General features: G+C 45.8%; 1 protein-coding gene and 1 long non-coding RNA gene across 2 annotated transcripts; one reads left to right on the top strand and one right to left on the bottom strand.

Annotated features, from left to right (window-relative positions):
• Positions 1-721: 721 nt before the first annotated feature.
• On the top strand, positions 722-15872 carry LOC144338382 (uncharacterized). Its single transcript, XR_013412416.1, has 2 exons — positions 722-999; positions 14825-15872. It is a non-coding gene; the product is annotated as an uncharacterized LOC144338382 (long non-coding RNA).
• IVL (involucrin) lies at positions 2000-5194 on the bottom strand. The gene is made up of 2 exons (XM_015152902.3): positions 5113-5194; positions 2000-3926 (listed from the first exon to the last, which is right to left on the bottom strand). The coding sequence occupies exon 2, from the start codon at positions 3905-3907 to the stop codon at positions 2327-2329; it is 1581 nt and encodes a 526-aa protein (XP_015008388.3). The 5' UTR covers positions 3908-3926; positions 5113-5194; the 3' UTR covers positions 2000-2326.
• Positions 15873-19434: the final 3562 nt, after the last annotated feature.

Raw genomic sequence — 19434 nt, forward strand, 5'->3', positions numbered from 1 at the left:
AGAATAACTTTACAGTGGAGAAACCTGACACACATTGTCTCAGCTAAGTGATCAAGTTTAACAGCAACTGTGATGAGTCATGTCTGATATACATATACTTTATGTGATGTGGTAAGAGTGAATAACACTTTACCTCTGTGGTCTTCCTCTGAAAAACCCATACCCCAATCTAATCATGAGAAAAACATCAAATATAATACAAATTGAGGGATATCCTACAAAATTTCTGACCAGCACCCCTCACAACTGTCAAGGTCATCAAAACAACACCAAAAATGTCTGAGGAACGGACTCTGTCAAGGGAGAAGCCTAAGGAGACAAGTACACACAACATGATATGCTGGACGGGATATTGAAAGAGCGAAAACATATTAGGTGAAACTAAGGACATCTGAATAAACCAGGAACTTCAGCTAATAATATCGTATTGAGTTGTGATAGTTTGTAGCAAATGTACCCTGCTCATGTAAAATATTAATAATAGGGGAAACTGTGTGTGAAATATATGAGAACTCTAGTATTTTCTTAACTTTTCTACAAATCTGATGCTGTCCTAAAAAATGTCTATTTTTAAAAAATCAACTAAGAAAATGTGACACACCCTGGGTGCTTCTGATTACTGTGCCTTCTGTCCCCAGTCTCCCTGCCCAGTCCTACCCAACCCTGCTGTTAGGAGGACTTGAGCCTGCCTTCTCATGGTCTAAGTTATGAGAACCCCTGACAAGTGCTAACCTAAGGAGGGATGTGGTTAGATTAGAATTTTAAGTGAACACCCTGTCCTCTGAGTGATGAGTGGATGGCAGGGTGGGGGGAGATAGAGAGCAAGAAAGACCAGCTGGAAGGGTGTTGCAACACTTCAGGTGAGAAACGACTTCAAGACTTGACTTGATCCTTGATGGGGGTAGGGAAGAGGAGGAAGAATGAGGAATGATTGTGAATACACACATGGCAATGGCAGTTTTCTGAACTCAATGAGAGAACACCTAAGGAGGAAACATGGTGAGTGTTGCTGGGGTTGGGTGGGAAGGAAGGAATGCTAAGTGCCATGCTGTGCAGATCGATTAAACTTGAGCGTCTCTGGACACTTCAGTAGGGAAGTCCCTGATATATCTTCGTGTGCCTGCAGTAAAATAGCTTTGAATAGCTTGATACAGCCTGCCTAAAATGTGGTGGTTAAATAGTTAAAAGTGAGCAATTTGAAGAATTAAAGGCAGTGCTTTTCCCAGGAAAGGAGAGTCCCAGGTCCTGATATGATTGATGGCAGTAAAGGCTATGGAAATGTCAGGGAGCCAGGTAGCAGGAGGGTGACACCTGCAGTGACTGGGTCTGTATTTCTCCAGCTTAGTCAGTAGTTTTGACTTCCATGACTGCTGCTGGCCCAACCTTTACTTCCTTTAATAACGCTGTCACTTTCCCTCAGAGATGATCTGGAACACCTCTTCTCTCCACCTTGCCCAATTCTACTGCTATTGCTTTTCTAAAGTCTTCCTCAGTCAAGCAGGCAGACCATAAGACTTTTGGAAATCATGAGATTTTCTAAGAGAGAAAACCCAAGCAGAAGAGCCTGGAAATGTTTCCAGGGAAGAGACTAGAACCCAGAAGGAGCCCCCAAGCTTTCCTAGCATCTTCCCAGTCCCTCTCCTGAGAGGAGCTGAGTCGGGAGCAGAAGTGTACAGTGGGCTCTGCCAGGGGTTGGGTGTGGTGTTGTGGTGGAAGGTAGTGTTGGACTGAGATGCAACCAGAACAACGTATCCCCTTTTCATGGCTGGTAAGTGTTGTTTTCAAGTGCATTAAGTGAAGCTGATTTTGTTTTTGTTTGATTTGGATTTTGTTTCTTTTTTAGGAACTGTTGGATCTATTGAGTGGTTTGGGGACCAAAATTTTAAAAGGGTCAAGATATCTGTCCTCCTTTAAGAATGGGCCATGGGAGTCTCTTGCAGCTATTGACCCATACACAGGTTTTTATGTGGTGAGAGAGAAGAAAAGGCTAAAGAGAATGTAGGATCCCAAGACTCCCAGGATTTATTATGAATCATTGTACACACTCACCGATTCAGCTTCAACACTGGGGAAATAAGGATTCCTATAGTGACAATAGTCCCTCAAGTAGAGGCTCTGCTCACCTGAGGTTGGGATTGGGCTCATTGGGGGTGGCACTGGACAATAATTACCTCTCTTCCACCCCCACCCCATTAAAGAGACATGTAGACGGACAGAGTCAAGTTCACAGATGAGACGGGCCACCTAGGGGACCCGAAATAAGTGGGGCCAGTGGTTCTCTCTTCCCTTGTATGAGACGATCTAAGGGCCTCTGGATTGCAGGTGGTTATTTATGTTTGAGTGGCCATTGCACCTCCTGCTTCTGCTGCTGTTGCTGCTCTACAGGAAGAAATACTTCTCCCTTTGTGGGCAGGGCTGGTTGGATGTCTTGGATCTGGCCTGGAGCTGGGGCAAACATGGGCTGCTCCAGCTGCCCCTCCTGCTGCTCCAGATGTTTTAGTTGTCCCTCCTGCTGCTCTGGGTGCTCTAGATGCTTTTCCTGTTGCTCCAGGTGCTTTGGCTGTGCTACCTGCTGCTCTGGGAGCTCCAGCTGTGCCTCCTGCTTCTCCAGGTGCTTCAGCTGCCCCTCTTTCTGCTCTGGGAGCTCCAGCTGCTTCTCCTTCTGCTCCAGGTGCTTTGGCTGCCCCACCTGCTGCTCTGGGAGCTCCAGTTGCCCCTCCTGCTGCTCCAGATGCTTCAACTGCCCCTTCTGCTCCTCTAGGTGCTTCAGCTGCCCCTCCTGCTGCTCCAGGTGCTCCACCTGCCCCTCCTGCTGTTCCAGGTGCTCCAGCTGCCCCTCTTGCTGCTCCAGCTGCCCCTTCTGCTGCTCCAGATGCTCCAGCTGCTCCTCCTGCTGCTCCAGGTGCTTCAGCTGCCCCACCTGCTGCTCTGGGAGCTCCAGTTGCCCCTCCTGCTGCTCCAGATGCTTCAACTGCCCCTTCTCCTCCTCTAAGTGCTTCAGCTGCCCCTCCTGCTGCTCCAGGTGCTCCACCTGCCCCTCCTGCTGCTCCAGGTGCTCCAGCTGCCCCTTCTGCTGCTCCAGATGCTCCAGCTGCCCCTTCTGCTGCTCCAGATGCTCCAGCTGCTCCTCCTGCTGCTCCAGGTGCTTCAGCTGCTCCACCTGCTGCTCCATATGCTTCAACTGCCCCACCTGTTGCTCTGGGAGGTCCAGCTGCACCTCCTGGTGTTCCAGATGCTTCAGCTGCCCCTCCTGCTGCTCCAGGTGCTTCAGCTGTCCCTCCTGCTGCTCTGGGAGCTCCAGCTGCCCCTCCTGGTGTTCCAGATGCTTCAGCTGCCCCTCCTGCTGCTCCAGGTGCTTCAGCTGTCCCTCCTGCTGCTCTGGGAGCTCCAGTTGCCCCTCCTGCTGCTCCAGGTGTTTCAGGTGCCCCTGCTGCTGCTCTGGGAGCTCCAACAGTTGCTCTTTCTTCATTCCCAGTTGCTCATCTCTCTTGACTAGCTCTTGATCCAGTTGCTTGTCTAAGAGCTTCTTCTCTTCTTCCAGCTGTTCCTTTAGCTGCTGATCCTTTTGTGCTTTCTCCTGCTTAAGCTGCTGCTCTGGGTTTTCTGCTTTCTGATGTTCCTCATGCTGTTCCCAGTGCTGTTGCTGCAGCTCCTGCTTCTGTGGCTCCTGCTGCTGCTGCTCACATTCTTGCTCAGGCACTCCCTTTACAATAGTCACGTGCTTTTCCTCTTGCTTTAATGGGACCTCCACTGGGAGCTCGACAGACACCTTCTGGCACGGGGGAGGCAGTGGAGTTGGCTGCTTCATTTGCTCCTGCTGGGTATTGACTGGAGGAGGAACAGTCTTGAGGAGCTCCTGACTGAGGGCAGGGGAGAGGGTCACTGGCAGTGTGTGTTGCTGGGACATCTTAGAAGCTGTTGTCAATCTGAAAGACAGAAGAGGTCTGATGCACAGGCTGAAGGCAAAGGAAGTAGATGAAACCTTGGAAATCTGCAGAAGTACATGATTTTTTAGCATCACCTCTTCCCTTGGGCAGGGTACTGTCCTACCACCTCTGGACTATCGTTTCCCAAAAGCAGCAGAGAGTGAAGGGTAGAAATAGGGAGGAGCAGGGAAAGGTCCTCCTAGGATTCTCCTTGTTCCCAGGTGAGAGCCAACAAGATCTCTCTGCAGGGCTGTTCTGCAAGGGTGGGCCAGGTGCCAGCTCACTGTCTGCTCTTGTCTAGTCCTTGTGTCCACCCTCATCGCTCCACTGACCAAGGAACAGAGATGTGTTCTGGGATTATGTCACAGTGAGGAGTAAGACCTTAGGGAACGAAACGTCTCTTAGAAAACACCAAGTCCTAGAAAACCAATAGGCTGTGCCAGAGAGGATCCAGGAGGTCATGGTGTGAGCTCCAGACTGGAGACACATGAAATACTGTGGACCTACATCTCCCATTGGAATGCTGTGTGTTTCTGGGCAAGTCACTTAGTCTCCTGGGACTTGGATTTCCCCTATGTAAAGCCAGCAGGTTGGCCTATTCAACCCCAGGGCTCCTTTCTCTCCTGACCTTCTGAAGTTTAGCTGCAGTCCTGGTGTCTGGGGTGGGGCTTGGGGGAGCTGGGAGGTTGCTGAGAATTGGAGCTTGTTCTTCCAAGACTTATACTTCTAAGTTGAGTTTTCCTGCCCCAGCTCTGCCTAGGTTTCTCCAAATAGAAAGGTTTCCATATCCTGCCAACCCTTCTGTGCAGCATAGCCAAAAGGTAGAAGCTTTTTCCTGAACCTCTCCCTCCATAAAGAAGGCAAAATGATGGTCAGTCAAAAACCCAAGAGATTTAGGAAAGAAATTGACTGCTACTCCCCTCCTTCCTTCCATATTTCTCTCTCACACACAACTCCAAAAATATGGTCACAAGAAAATATGGGACATAGGATGATTACTCTCTGTTCTGCACTTTTGTGCCAAGGCACTTTTCTCTCAGTACGCTGACCTGAGACCCCCTAGAATGAAAGTCCAGCTGAATCCAGCCCTAGATCAATGCCCACCCCCACCCAGGCTGCCCACTCCCACGTTGTATGCTGTTGGAGGTCCCAAGTCCCAACCCTGGTTCTACCATCCGACACTTACCAGACTCACAGTAAGGCTGAGGCAGAGGCTTTGGTGGAGTGCTGAGCTGAGCAGGAGTCAGGGCACTCTTTATATCATTCCCCAGCCTGGCCTCCCTCCAGGTTGAAGGTGATGGACAGGTTTCACCACTCTAGTTGGTCAACTTCCTCTAGCCCCTTCCTGACTCACCACAGGCATCTTAAGCAGCAAACCCTTCAGGGCCCCATTTCCCAGGGACACACAGCTCCTGCCTGGCCAGAGGATTCTGGGAGCTCAACTATTCCTGTGATGCTTTTATGACCTGGGCGCAGGGAGCTGAGTGAGGCATCCTACTGTTTTGTGACCTTAGTCAAACTTCTGCTCCAAATCTCAATTTTTCCACTTTCACAATGAGTTTGTTCTCATTATTAGGCCAAAAGATTCACTTTCAAGGGCATGAAATGGAAAGTTATGTGTCTTTCAGGGATGTCCAGGCTGGGTCATATGCTTTGAAGATAGAAAGAGTCACTTCCCATGAAGGGGTGGTATTTCTGGGGTGTTCGCTTGAGCCACAGCCCATCCTCTCTCAGAATATATTTTTAACTCAATTCTGTGTGGAAATAAACTCTGTCTTTGGTGGGGGAGTCTGACTTTAGGCCAAGTAGAGTCATGTAGAAGACTTCTAGGAGTCCTCTGCTGCTGCCACTTGCTGCCCAACCTCCATGCCCGAGACTGCAATTAGAGAAGTTCTCAGGAATGCCATGCTCACAAGAACTCCAAAGCATGGCCCACTCTAGGCAAGGAACAGGACTGAATATGCACAACATAAAAATAGGTATTGTTTTTATAATGACAAACCAAACAACTTTCTTAAGTACTTTTTTAAATGCATGAAGGTATAAAGATCAGAATCAAATCATTCATTTCCTGTTCTAAACCATACTCTAGAAATAGCTTAAGAAATCTTTCAGAGTGGGGATTTGAGCACATCTCTCCCCAGTCCCAACAGTGCGCCAGCACACTTGAAATAACATCCAAACTCATTGCTGTGGTTTAAAAGGCCCCGGGTACCTGGCTTCTGCCTTCCTCTGGGACCCCAATTCATGCCAATCTCTCCCTGAAGGGTATATTCCTGCCTCACTGAGGGCCTTTGATTCTTGAGATGAACCCAGAGCTCTCCACCTGGGTGCTTGGCACCTGCTCTCCTTCTGCCCACAGGCACCTCACCAGGTCTCTGGCTCTTTTATAACTTTCAGCTTCAGTGTCAATGTTGGGGTTTGTCAGAGATCCTTCTCTGTGTACCATATCTAAAGGATTCGTACTTCATTTCACTTATAACAGTCTAGAGTTATTTTATTTGCATTTGTTCATTTGCTTATTATCTATCTCTCCCACTGGAAAATAAGCTAAGAGCAGGGTATACCTGGTATGTTTTCCACTGTGCCCCTAGAATCTATCAAAACCACTGCATATAATATGTGCTCTACAAGCGTTCGGTGAAGAACAGTGAATCTTACCACCCGAAAATAATGACTATTAAACATTTCAGTGTTGATCAATGTTTATATGTGTGTGTCTGTATGTATGTGTAGAAATGAAACTGATTTATTTCTTCCCCTTCTTTTTAATGGTTGGTTAATAGTTTATTATATGGACATCATTCATTTAAACTCTCTTTTTTACAATCTAATCCAAAAAGAAGGAATTATAAAGACAATACTCAGCGGGGCTAATTTTGAGAAGTGTCTTGATTCCCCATAGTTTTCCTGACAGGCACCTTTCTCTTAACGCCAAGTAAATCTGTTTAAAGCGCTAATTTTGTCATATTCCTGGACCATGTCTAAAAAGACGGATGGAGGGCTCACAAGGGACCCTTGGTTTCTGCAATGCTATCATCTCCTCATGACCTCTCTGTTCCCTGAGCCCACCCTGGGATCTCATATTCTTTTTCCCATAGAACAGGGACTGTGCCATTTTCTGGGGCAGAGGAAGCACAACCCACTCTGCCTTAAAGAACTAATCAAGCATCCTTACTTCGGCACTGATGCCCTTGTGCTCTGCTGCTGACCTCATCTGGGGGGAATCTGCCTCTTCCCAGCCCATGACAGTCAGTCCAGGGCAGCAGACTCGGATCAAGGAAGTCACACCAGTCTTATGGGTTAGCAGGGCTCAGTATCTGCCAGATCTGCCTCCCGCCCTCTGACTCACGGCATAATAAGAGTCTTAAGGAGAAGATGGTATGTGTGAGCCTTTAACCGCTGGGCAAAGCTAGGGTGTGGGAAAGAGGTCAGTGGATAAAACTGCGGGAATGTTTGTGTGTGTATGTATGCAAAGGAGGGGTAGGGGAGACCTCAGCATTCTAGGGCTGAGAAGTCCCATATTCCGCCCACAGGTTGCCCATTTGGGAGACAGGCATTCATGTATATGGGGGAGGTTCTTTCACTGCCCGTCTGAATGACCTCATAAGCTCCAGGTCCACATGACAAGTCTGGGTAACTGTTCAATCCCCACCCAACATAATGAGGATGAGCTCATATCCCATGACACATGGAGAAGCTTTGGCCCCAGCTCTGCCCCAGCCAAAGGATGCCCTGGCTATTTCAGATTTGGAGGCAGAAACTGGCTGGTTTGTCTCTCTCCTGACTGAGGCAACCTATTTGAACTGTTGCTCAGTTGTAGGGGACAGAAGAAATTGGTCATGGTGATTCACTGTCCTGTGGGGAGGGATGCTGAGGACAGCTCCTAGCAGGTTGCCGTAGAAGTCGTGGCAGATGGTCCTGGAAAGTGACTTGGGCCAGAAAATCGTATATTCTTGTCTTGGATAGCCATGCCTCATCTGCTTCCTGGTATGGCACTGCCCCATGCTCTGAGGCTGCTAGCCTCCTCTCCCTCTCACAGGCCTCCTCCTCTCCCCAGGGCACTGTCTCCTACATCTGTGGCTCTCGGTCTGCAACATGCACTAGTTGCCTCCCCACACATAATTTTTTTTTTTTTTTTTGAGACAGAGTCTCGCTTTATCTCTCAGGCTTGAGTGCAGTTGTGCAATCTTGGCTCACTGCAACCTCTGCCTCCCCAATTCAAGCGATTCTCCTGCTTCAGTCTCCTGAGTAGCTGGGACTATAGGCATGCACCAATATGCCAGGCAAATTTTTGTATTTTTAGTAGAGATGGAGTTTCACTGTGTTGGCCAGGCTGGTCTCGAAATCCTGACCTCATGGTCCTCCTGCTTAGGCCTCCCAAAGTGTTGAGATTACAGGTGTGAGCCACCGTGCCTGGCCTTCCCCACAAACTTTGAATCCTCCTCGTCTTTGTCCATTGCTTCCTGGGACTGACCTTGGCTATTCTCTCACCTTTTGTGTCTGTCTGCTGTTCAAGGAAGGGAGAAGAGACCAAGAAGGGGCCAAGAGGGCTGACTCATCCTTCCTGGGCTTCTGGGTGGATCTGTCTGTCCTGACCTGCTTTCCTCTCTTACATCTTCTTATAGCTTTCTCTCTCTGGGCCTGTTGGATCACTGGATCTCAGTCACCAGTGCTGGCCTTTGCTCTTGGATCTGAGATCTGTGGAAGGACAGTCAGCTCTGCTCTTGGTGGCAGAAAGAGGAGCAGAGGCGTAAAGGCTGTCAGTAGTAGAGAAAAGAGACACTCAGTGTCCCCTTCTCCAACTAAAGGAAATTTCCTCCCCTTTGGGCTCATTGTTGGGGAAATCACATTTTGTATAGTTGATTCTCTGTGCCAGAAGACAGCAGAATGTCTGAGATGGAGGAATCCTCAGAGAATGCATGGGAAATGCCTTACACTGTGCCTGGTGCATAACAGCTTCTTTATTTATCTAATAATAACTAATAATAATAACTTAAATTCACAATATGCAAATTCATAGAAACAGAAAGCAAACTGATGGTTGTCAGGAAGTGAGGGGAGGAGAGAATGGGATGTAGCTGCTAAAGGGGATGATGAAAATGTTATAGAACCACATAGGGTTGGTGGTTGCATAATATATGAATGTACTAAACACCATCGAATTGTTTACTTTAAAATGGTAACTTTATGTTATATGAATTGTACCTCAATAAAAAAAGAAGTAATGCCTTTGCCTAATACCAGGTCACAAGGTAAAGTTGTTAATATAATTGATGCGTCCATTCAACTAACACTTACTGAGCCTCTACTATGTGCAAGGCACTGGAGATAGGGTTATGAATAGAAAACACACACAGTCCCTGCCTTCAAGTAGCTTAAAATGTAGGTGTTCCTTAATACATAGGAGCTTCTTAACACACATATGCCTACTTCCCACCATTGGGGCTCATCTGTATTCTGACAGGAATTGAAGTCTGGAGAGAACATGAGTTGCCCAAGAGCCTACAGCGAGGCTGTGATAGAGCTGGTCTGGAACCCATGTGTCCTGACCTCTGGTCAGGGTCTCTCCTCCCCATCAGGCTGCCTTGCTAGGTGCTTGAGTATCTGATGGCTGTGACAGGTTGCACCAGGTGACTTCAAAGACACATTCTAGCTCTGTGAGTCAGTCACTTACCCCAACATGGCCAGTTCTGGGTTTTCTGGAGGGAGTGCCAGTTTTCTCTGGCTCTCATTCAGCCAAAATGCCCTTGGGATGACCCTCTTTGGTCCTGGGAATAGGGAGCTCCACTTCCTGGCTGGGTCTGGTGTTTAAGCTTATTTCAGCCTAATCTAATCTGAAAGAATGTTACTGTTCAATGGTGGGCACTGACTTTGCCATCAGACAGGCCTAGGTTTGAATTGCACCTGCATGGCTTTTTATCTGGAGAAGACATTTCTTACCTCTGTGAATTTCAGTTTCCTTGTCTGTAAAATGGGGATACTAACAACTCCTTAGAATTCTGTGAGAATCTGGAGAGGCAATATATGTACATAGCACATAGGTTGTACTCAGAAAGTTGGCTATTTTATCGTTGGGGGCCATTGCAAAGGTTTGCTGATGGATTACAGTGTGTTACCTACATAAAGATAGTTTTAAGGGTATAAGTTAGTTAAAGTTCATCAACTTTAACTAACTCATTTTGCCCATGAAAAACACGAAGCCGCACAGTCACACAGTGCATGGGAGTAGCGTGGGGAGGGGAGCCAGGTCACCTGCCTTCCCATTTGCTGCTCCTTCCAGTCTGCTGCTGCTAGGCCTCAGGTGACGATTCAGCCCAGGATGTGAGACTCTGTCTTGTGCTTTGATGACAGCCTATGTGCACCGAGTGTGCTCACATGAGTGGGAATCATGGGGACATTAAGGTGGCTTTGCATTTCTAGAGGACGATAGTACATGGAGGGGCCTGGGATCTGCATGGGCAGAGGATAGACAGTGGTTTGGAACACAATTTTTATCTGGAAAAAGGAATATAGTAATAGAGTGAGGAGTGTACATACAGTCACAGCCTATCAAGTCAGAGATAGAAGGTAGGTTTCAGCCAAGCACATGGAATGGAGACGATAGGCAAATTACCATGCGGGGTAAGGCTTCACAGGGCTGTGTGAAAAAGAAGAAGGCAGGGCTGTGAGGAGCACAGCTTGGTTGGGGGCAGCCAGGAGTGGCAGGGCCCTTGGGTGCAGGGAATGGGGGAGGGACATTTCAGACGGGAGAAAGAGACAGTCACAGAACAAAAGGGGAGCACAGGGACCAAGTCCAGCCATGAAGCCTCCCTCCAAAGTGACCTCAAATGTCAGACAAGTAAATGTAAGGGATCAGGGATTTTCCAGGACTTTGCCCAGCTTCCTGATTTATCACTCCCCACTCCTTCTTTCTCCCTTGCTAATTAGAGAGTGGTGGGGGACACCTGATCCTGCATTAGCTGCCTCTTGAGAGGCATAATTGCTCTTACAATTACTCCTAAAAGCAGTTGCAGAGGCCACTCGGATGCATGTGTTTTAGCATGTGCATGCGTGTGTGTGTGTGTGTGGCTCGTGACTTTACCAACATGAGTGAGCTGCCCACATTTTCCTGCCTGGCATGGGCCCTGGTGAGTCGCCCATGAACTAGTCTGTATTTATGGACAGTTTGTCACAAAGCTGACTGCTCCAGGCCACTAGATGAGTTGGTCTGGTCCAAAGTAGAAAATAGTGCCTATCTCTCCCTCCCTAAGACACGTGTCCTCTGTTTACTGTCTCACATTAAATTAGGTACCAATGCTCAGCATCAGGGCATGTGCAGGTCTCTGGGACCTCAGCTGAGCCAGTGTTCTGGGGAGGGCCCTGGCCTATCCTCCCTGTCTGATGGGGAGATACAACCCCTGATCTCAGGATGCTCTAGATCCTGATTCTGCCCTCAGGGAACTCCTAACCTTACAGACAGGTGCAGAAACTGAGAGGTAGGTGCAATTCAGTGCCATGCCAAGTGAGCACTCAACTAACTTTTCATGGATGCAGGTATAAACAGAAACAGGGCTTGGGAAGTCTCCCTGGAGAGAATGCAGAGGAAAGTGCAAAGGGAACAGGTCTTCCAAACCTGCTGTTTTCTAGACACCGTGCATCAACCCCCCATTCACTCTCATGTAATAATCCTTTATGCTTTACAGAGGAGGAGCTGAAGCTCAGAGTAGTGTAGCAGCTGGCCAGTGCTCCCAAAGCCAGCACGTTGATCAAGCTCAAGTCCCTGTGCTTCCAAGCCACCCTCTCCACTGGGGGCAGAGATGTCCACTGAGTGTGATAGACACTGAATCCTGGTATGCCCCAGTAAGAGAGAGCCCAGGGCTTCCATAGGGCATGACAGGACAGCTGCAAGTCAGAAGACAGGTAAGCTGGAAATTGCTGGAGCAGCTGCAAAGTTATTTTCCTGCCACTCAGGTTTTACTAGAAAGCCTGCTTGGGGTGGAGTGGGCAGGAAGGGGAGAGAGCCCATTACCTCTCATAGGCTAGAACTTGCATGCTCAGCTCCAGCTACCTTTCCTTCGCCCCGTACCTCTCCTACCTCTGCCAGGAGCCCTAGGCCCAGTAACCCCAGGGCCACCTCTCTACCCTGCTTACAGTCCAAGTCCGGGGATACTAGTGCTGGAGGGGCCTTCAGGGCATGGAGAGTGTAACCCTCGCTTTACAGAGGATGACATAATCTCAAGAGGAGAACACAGAAAGGCAGGGCAGATCTCCAAGTCCCAGGTCTGTGGACCTTGTGCTTTCCATCGTTCCTGTCTGCTAGAAATGCCTTTCCTGCCTTCTTTCCTATTGGTTGATTTTTTATTCAACTGCTGTTTCCTGAGAGCTTCTTTGTGTGCCTGTGTTCTAGGACCTAGGGTATAGCATCCAACAAAACAGCAAAAATTCCTGCCCTGCTAGAGCTTTCATTCCAGCGGGGGTTGGAGGAGTTATGCAAAATAAACACACACCTGAAATATAAATCAAGGTATGCAAAATAAACACATACCTGAAATTTAAATTAAGTTAAATGTTCAGAAATTCTGTGTAGAAAAATGTAGCAAGGAAGAGATTTACCAAGTGCTGGAGGAGGGCGATGTCATTTATTTTAAATGGGGTAGCCAGGGAAGGCCTCACACAGGAACCTGGAGAAAACCAGGAGGCCAGCATGAGGATGAGTGCAGGCACAGGGCACAACATGGGCAGCATCCCGGAGGCAGGAGTGCTCTGGAACCAGTAAGGAGGCTGGTGTGGCTGGGGCTGAGTGAACAAGGGAAAGAGTTTTGAGAGACAAGGTTGGAGGCTTGGGTAGAGGTGAGTGGTGGGGAGAAATCATGTAGCAACTTTAGCTTTATAGTCAATGAGATGAGAAGCAGCAGATCAGTGACATTATCTGACTTAGTTTTAAAAGGCTCTCTCTGACAGGGGTGGAAGCAAGTTGAACTCTTAGAGGAACTGTAGGAAATTAGTGATGGCTTGGAAGTAGGGTGGTAGCAGTAGAGGCAGAGAGAGGTGAGCAGAATATAGATACGTTTGGATCCTAGAACCAATAAGACTTATATCTTACAAATAAAATAAGATAAAATATCAGTGGGAAACAACCTGAATGACCATAAGGATTCATTAACAGAGATGGGGAAGACCACAGGTGGGGCTGGTTTTGTTTTGTGGGTTTTTTTTTTTTTTTTTGAGGTGGAGTTTCACTTTTGTTGCCCAGGCTGGGGTGTAATGGCATCATCTCGGTTCACTGCAACCTCCGCCTCCCGGGTTCAAGCGATTCTCCCGCCTCAGCCTCCTGAGTAGCTGAGATTACTGGCGCACGCCACCACGCCTGGCTAAGTTTTGTATTTTTAGTAGAGACAGGGTTTCACCATGTTGGCCAGACTGGTCTCAAACTCCTGACCTCAGGTGATCCACCTGCCTTGGCCTCCCAAAGTGCTGGGATTACAGGCATGAGCCACTGTGTCTGGCTGAGGTGATGGTTTATGGAAAATGTCAGCAGTTTGACCTTTGAAACATGTTAAGCTTGAGACACCTATTAGACATCCAAGCAGAGTTGTCAAGTCAGCAGTTAGAGATACTAGTTGTGAATTCAGGAAGAGGTTTATGCTGTGGAAATACATTTGGAAATCATCAGTATATAAATGGCATTTGAAGACGTGAGCCAGGATGAAATCACCAAGGGAATGAATATGGAGAGGAAACACACGAGGCTCAAGCATGATCCCCTGAATCACTCCAGTGTTGAAAGATCACCGAGATATGAAGAAAAAGTTCAGGAAAATTGAGAAGGGAAAGAGCAGACAGAGAGTTAAGAAACACGGTAGGATAATATGGTGTTCTAGAAGACAAGTGGACACATTGCCAAGGAGGAGGGATGAACAGTGAGGCAAATGCTGTACAGATATGTGGAATCTAATAAAGTCAAATTTGTAGAAGCAGAGAGTAGAGCAGGGGTTTTCAGGAACTGGTGGGGGGAGCTGGGGAAATGGGGAGATGTTGGTCAAAGGGTACAAACTTTTAGTTATAAGATCAACAGTTCTGGGGATCTAAGGTACAGCCTGAGTCCTGATGGATGTGTTAATTCATTTAATTGTGGCAATTATTTCACAACGTGCACATATGGCAAAGCATCACATTGTACACCTTGAGTATATACAATCTTTGTCAATTAAACATGTTTTAAAAGATAAGGACTAAGAATGCCCATTGGATCGGGCAACACAGAGGCCATTAATGGTCTTGACACTGGCAGTCTAAGGCAGTGGTGAGGATGAAAGCCAGATTGGGGTGGATTCAAGAAAGAATGAGAAGAGAGGGCTTGGGAACAGCGAGGATAAGAGCATTGTTAAAAATATTGTTAAGAGAAGCAGATAAATGGGGCAATAGCCAGTGCTGACTCTATTTCTTCAGCTCCTTGTAAACTCTGCTCATTACCCCACCCTTCCTCCCCAATAAAGCTGTTACTGACACACCAAATCCCATGATGCCCCGACTGTTCCACAACCCCTGTTCATTTCCACCTCACCTCCCCACTCCTCAGCTCCTACTTGTGGAGGGTTTGGATCCAGCCTTGCAGTTTTCCACTTGTTCTCTGTTTCTGGAGAGCTCGGCTGCAAATATCCCAGTGAATTACTTCTTTATGTCATTCAGGTCTCTACCCAAATATCAATTTTCTGAGATGGCTCCTTTAGCCTCTCTAAAATATTAGGTTGGTATGAAAGTAAGTGGGGCTTTTGCGTTGTTGAAATTTGCCATTTTTTATCGGAATATATTCTTGAGTAAATGTGGTTCTGTTATACATCATTTTAATGCACACTTCTTACTTGATGTTTTTGCTAATGACTTATTACTTTCTGTTTATTTTATATTTATTTTAGACTATGGAAGTGATGTTAGGCAAAGGCAAATTCAAGCAATTTTCTTATTCAAGTTCAAAATGGGTCATAAAGCAGTGCAGACAACTTGCAACATCAACAGCACGTTTGGCCCAGAAACTGCTAACAGACGTACAGTGCAGTAGTGGTTCAAGAAGTTTTGCAAAGGAGACAAGAGCCTTGAAGATGAGGAGTGTAGTGGCTGGCCATAAGAAGTTGACTATGACCAGTTGAGAGGAATTATCCAAGCTGATTCTTTTTCAACTACACAAGAAGTTGCTGAATAATTCAACGTTGACCATTCTATGTTGTTCAGCATTTGAAGCAAATTAGAAAGGTGAAAAAGCTCGATAAGTGCGTCCCTCATGAGCTGAGCAGAAAAAAAAAACCTGTTGTTTTTCAAGCATCGTTTTATCTTATCTTATGCAACAACAACGAACCATTTCTTCATCGGATTGTGGCGTGTGAAGAAAAGTGGATTTTATATGACAACTGGTGACAGCCAGCTCAGTGATTGGACCTAGAAGAAGTTCCAAAGCACTTCCCAAAGCCAAACTTGCAAGAAAAAAAGGTCATGCTCACTGTTCGGTGGTCTGCTGCCGGTCTGGTACACTACAGCTGTCTGAATCTCAGCAAAACCATTACATCTGAGAAGTATGCTTAGCTAATTCATGAGATGCACCAAAAACTGCAACACCTGCAGCCAGCATTCATCAACAAAAAGGGCCCAATTCTTCTCTACAACAATGCCCAGCTGCTTGTCACACAACCAACGGTTCAAAAGTTGAACGAATTGGGCTACAAAGTTTTGCCTCATCTGCCATATTCACCTGACCTCTTGCCAACCGACTACCACTTCTTCAAGCATCTTGACATTTTGCAGGGAAAATGCTTCCACAACCAGCAGCATGCAGAAGATGCTTTCCAAGAGTTTGTCGAACCCTGAGTCATGATTTTAATGCTACAGGAAAGAGCAAACTTATTTCTTATTGGCAAAAATGTGTCGATTGTCATGGTTCCTATTTTGATTAATAAAGATGTATTTGAGCCTAGTTATAATAACTTGAAATTCACAATCCAAAACTGCAATTACATTTGATTCTCTACCCCATGCCCTTCTTCATCCCATTATAGCACTCACCACTATTGGAGCTTGTGTTATTTGTTGTGTTCTTGACTCCCTAGAATGTTAAGTTCATGAGAGCTGGGCCCTTAACTGTATTTGGCTTCTTGACTTCCCCAACACCTAGAACTGTGCTTGATGCATAGACTCTCCAATACATCTAATATGACACCTTTCTAAATGTTTGTTGAAGAAATGAATACTCTTGTCAAAAAGATATAAATGCATTTTCCCATAAATGAACTTAACTTCTAATATCCAGCCACTATCCTTGATTGCAGAAAACAACGTACTCAACTCCTAGTAAACTCAGTCAACTCTGGCTTTACCTCATGCAATGCAGAATCTCCTCTCCCGCTCCTTTTCCCCTTACCAGAGATTCATTTAAGACTGCTTTGTGGAGAGCATATACTTTTAGATCTCTGCAATATACCCCCAAAGCCTACTTAGAAACTTAAGAGTCTTTGTCCAGAGGATCCAGCTCTAGATCCTCCCCTGAGTAGTATGTGCTGCTGACTAGGTGGGATGGCTTCTGAGGAAGCTTCCTGTGAGAGAAAACATGGGCTTGCAGTATTCCAGAATTTCATCACCCTAAATAGTCTCTCCATTTTTTGGCAATAGTAATTATATGACTTTGTAAACATCCCTTTCTTCCCACTAATAACCCCAAGCTCCCAAGAACAAAGACAAGACCCAATTTTTTCCTGCTTCATCTGCCCTGGCACTTGGTTGGTGGGTTTCCTGTGCTTAGAGTTTCATCCCTTTATTCCTTTCCTCTGGTTCCGTGACATAAGAAATTACAGCCATTCCTTACTCCTGTTTCTAAGCAGCTCCGAGCAACTGACTAACTAGCCATGAGGCCAAACAGAAATGGGAAGTCTGCACGTAGGGATGAGGCAAGGAAAGGCAGGCCTGGCATTTCCACAGGCCCTGGATGGCTGATACAGCTAAGCCAGTCCAGCTCTCCTGAGAAGTCTGCCCTGTGCCCACCTCCAGGAGGTAGACAAAGGTGGAGGGGGAGGGGAGCTGCACCCAGGGGATTTGCAGTGTGATTTTACATGAGGAAGGAGGAACATTTTGTCAGGCCAAGGCTCAAGGACCCGATCTTCTGTGTTTGACCTGGTATTGCAGCTCTCTTGGCCTTGCACAACACAAATATCTCTGCTATGTGAATCATTATACTGGTATTTTAAAATAGAATTTATATTTTTGGTTTGAAATGAAACACAACCACTTCATCCAGTGCTTAACCAAGAAAAAATCAATTGATCCAGTGTTGAGTGCAGGAGGAACTAGTTGTGCTGGACTTCCCGAGACACTTTTGTAACTTGAGTTTTCTGTCATTGAAATTATTCCCCTTTATACAAAGTGCTTCTTTGGCTTTCCTTCCCTCACTGCCCACTGCATATAGCCTCTTAGAGTAGAGTGCATCACTGTCCTAATATTAGGGCTGCCGTCTTCTGTTTCAGAAGCAGTTTGGCAGCTTTGAAGCTCTGTATCTCAAGGATCATCCATCCCAAATTTCAGTATTTATTTCCACCACAGCATGGCTTCTCACTAGTATTTAGTGAAGGGTCAGAGAGCTTTCTTACCATGTATTTTAAAAGCCTCTAGCCCTATTCACAGCCTCCTGAGCCATTGCAGTTGCACCCAACCCACAACCCGATTTTGGTTGCTCCCAACCCACAACCAGATTCATATCCACTGCAGCCTCAGCAAAGTGTACCTGTCTTTAGTTTTCACTCCATGAGGATGCAGTCAGGGAGGAGTCCAAGGAGACTCCTGGAGAAAGGATATATGGGCAGGAAAGATTAGGTTGTTGGAGTTAGAAAAAAACGTGCTCCCCACCATCACAACACTTACACCTTTGTATCTGCTTTCCTGTCTTGCTGTGCGCTGTAAGCATCACAAAACAGACTTGATTTATTTATTTCCATGTCTGAAGTATATCACATAGAACCTTGCAGTTATGTGATGCTCAAACAAATAATTGGTAAAACAAAGTGAACTACCACTCCTGGTAAAGATAAAGTAAAAGGGGCCAGATTTACCCTTCCACCAAAAAAGAAAAAAATACCCGAGACAGTGGTTGTCAAGATACTAGACACACAAGGCAACGAAGGACAGTGAACCTTGACAGACAGATAAGGTGAGCCCTGATTGTTCCAGCTTACTCTCAGAGAGTTTGCAAGCTGCCGTGCAGAAGGGGAATCCAGACAGGGCCTGGCTATCTCCCTGAGTGGAGACAGAACTGGGAGGCTGGGATGCCAAGGCAGCTACTTTGCAGAACACCAGAGAGAAGAGAACTGTGCACAGAGAGAACTCTGTAGATCTGCAGAAGATTCTTCCTGAGTCTTCAATTGAGTACTATAGGCACATTCATGTGAAGAAATCACATGAGACAGGAGAAAGAATTACTTCAAAGAATTAAGAAGGAAAATCCCTGGAGCCCACAGGGCCAGAAATACTTTCTGTTTCTACTAGCCAGACTGGAAAAATGTGTAACTCACATGGTTTCAGATAGGGTACTCAGAAGGGTTATGCTTCAGTAGTGGGTACAATTTAGTTTCAGATTAAATGCTTTTCTGGTCTTAAAAAAGATCTGAAATAATCAAACTGCTGCCAAGTAACTTAACTGTATCTCAAAACAGAGCTTAAGTATATTTATTGGGACATAAAGATATTTAGCACCCAGAAAGACAAAATTCACAATGTCTGACTTCCAATTACAAATTGCCAGGCATGCAAAGAAATAGTAAAATGTCATCAATAATGATAGAAAAATAAAAGCAACCCAGAAAAGACATAGGATTTATAGACAAGAGCATTGAAACAATTATTATAAATTCATTCTGTATGTTTAATAAGCTAGATAAAGTATTGAACACATTCAGTAAGTATATGAAATATATATATTTTAAAATTAAATTTGTGGAGATGAAAACTACCATGTCTGAAATAAAAAATACCTTGGATGAGATTAATAGTATATTAGATACTACAGAAGAAAATATAGTGAACTTGAAGATGTCGCAATAGAAATTACCTAACACAAAACACAGAGAAGAGGAAAAAAGACAAAAAACAATCAAACAAAAAAACTCAAATAGGAAACATCAGTGAGGTGTGGAAAAATTTTGAGCAGCCTAATGTAAGAACAGTTGAAATCCTTGAATGTTGGGGTAGATGGGGAATTACCAAAATTTTTCAAAATTGGCAGGGTGCTGTAAATCCACAAATTCAAGAAACATGAAACATGAAGAAAATTATACCAAGGCACAAGGACAACACAATTGCTTCAAACATATGATAAAATAATCATAAAAATAGCCAGAGATAAATAGATATGTCACTGAGGAAAGTCACATCATGATGGGAAAAAGGAACAAATGACAACAAATTTCTTTCTAGAAACAATACAAGCCAGAAAACAGTGAAGTGGCATCCTTAATGTAATGAAAGAAAAAATACACAACAGAACAAACAATAA

The sequence above is a fragment of the Macaca mulatta genome, chromosome 1 (genome assembly GCF_049350105.2).
Source record: "Macaca mulatta isolate MMU2019108-1 chromosome 1, T2T-MMU8v2.0, whole genome shotgun sequence".
NCBI classification, from domain to species: Eukaryota; Metazoa; Chordata; class Mammalia; order Primates; family Cercopithecidae; genus Macaca; species Macaca mulatta.

Coding starts and splice junctions, on each gene's coding strand:
- IVL (XM_015152902.3), bottom strand. CDS start 3,907: ATGTCCCAGCAACACACACTGCCAGTGACCCTCTCCCCTGCCCTCAGT.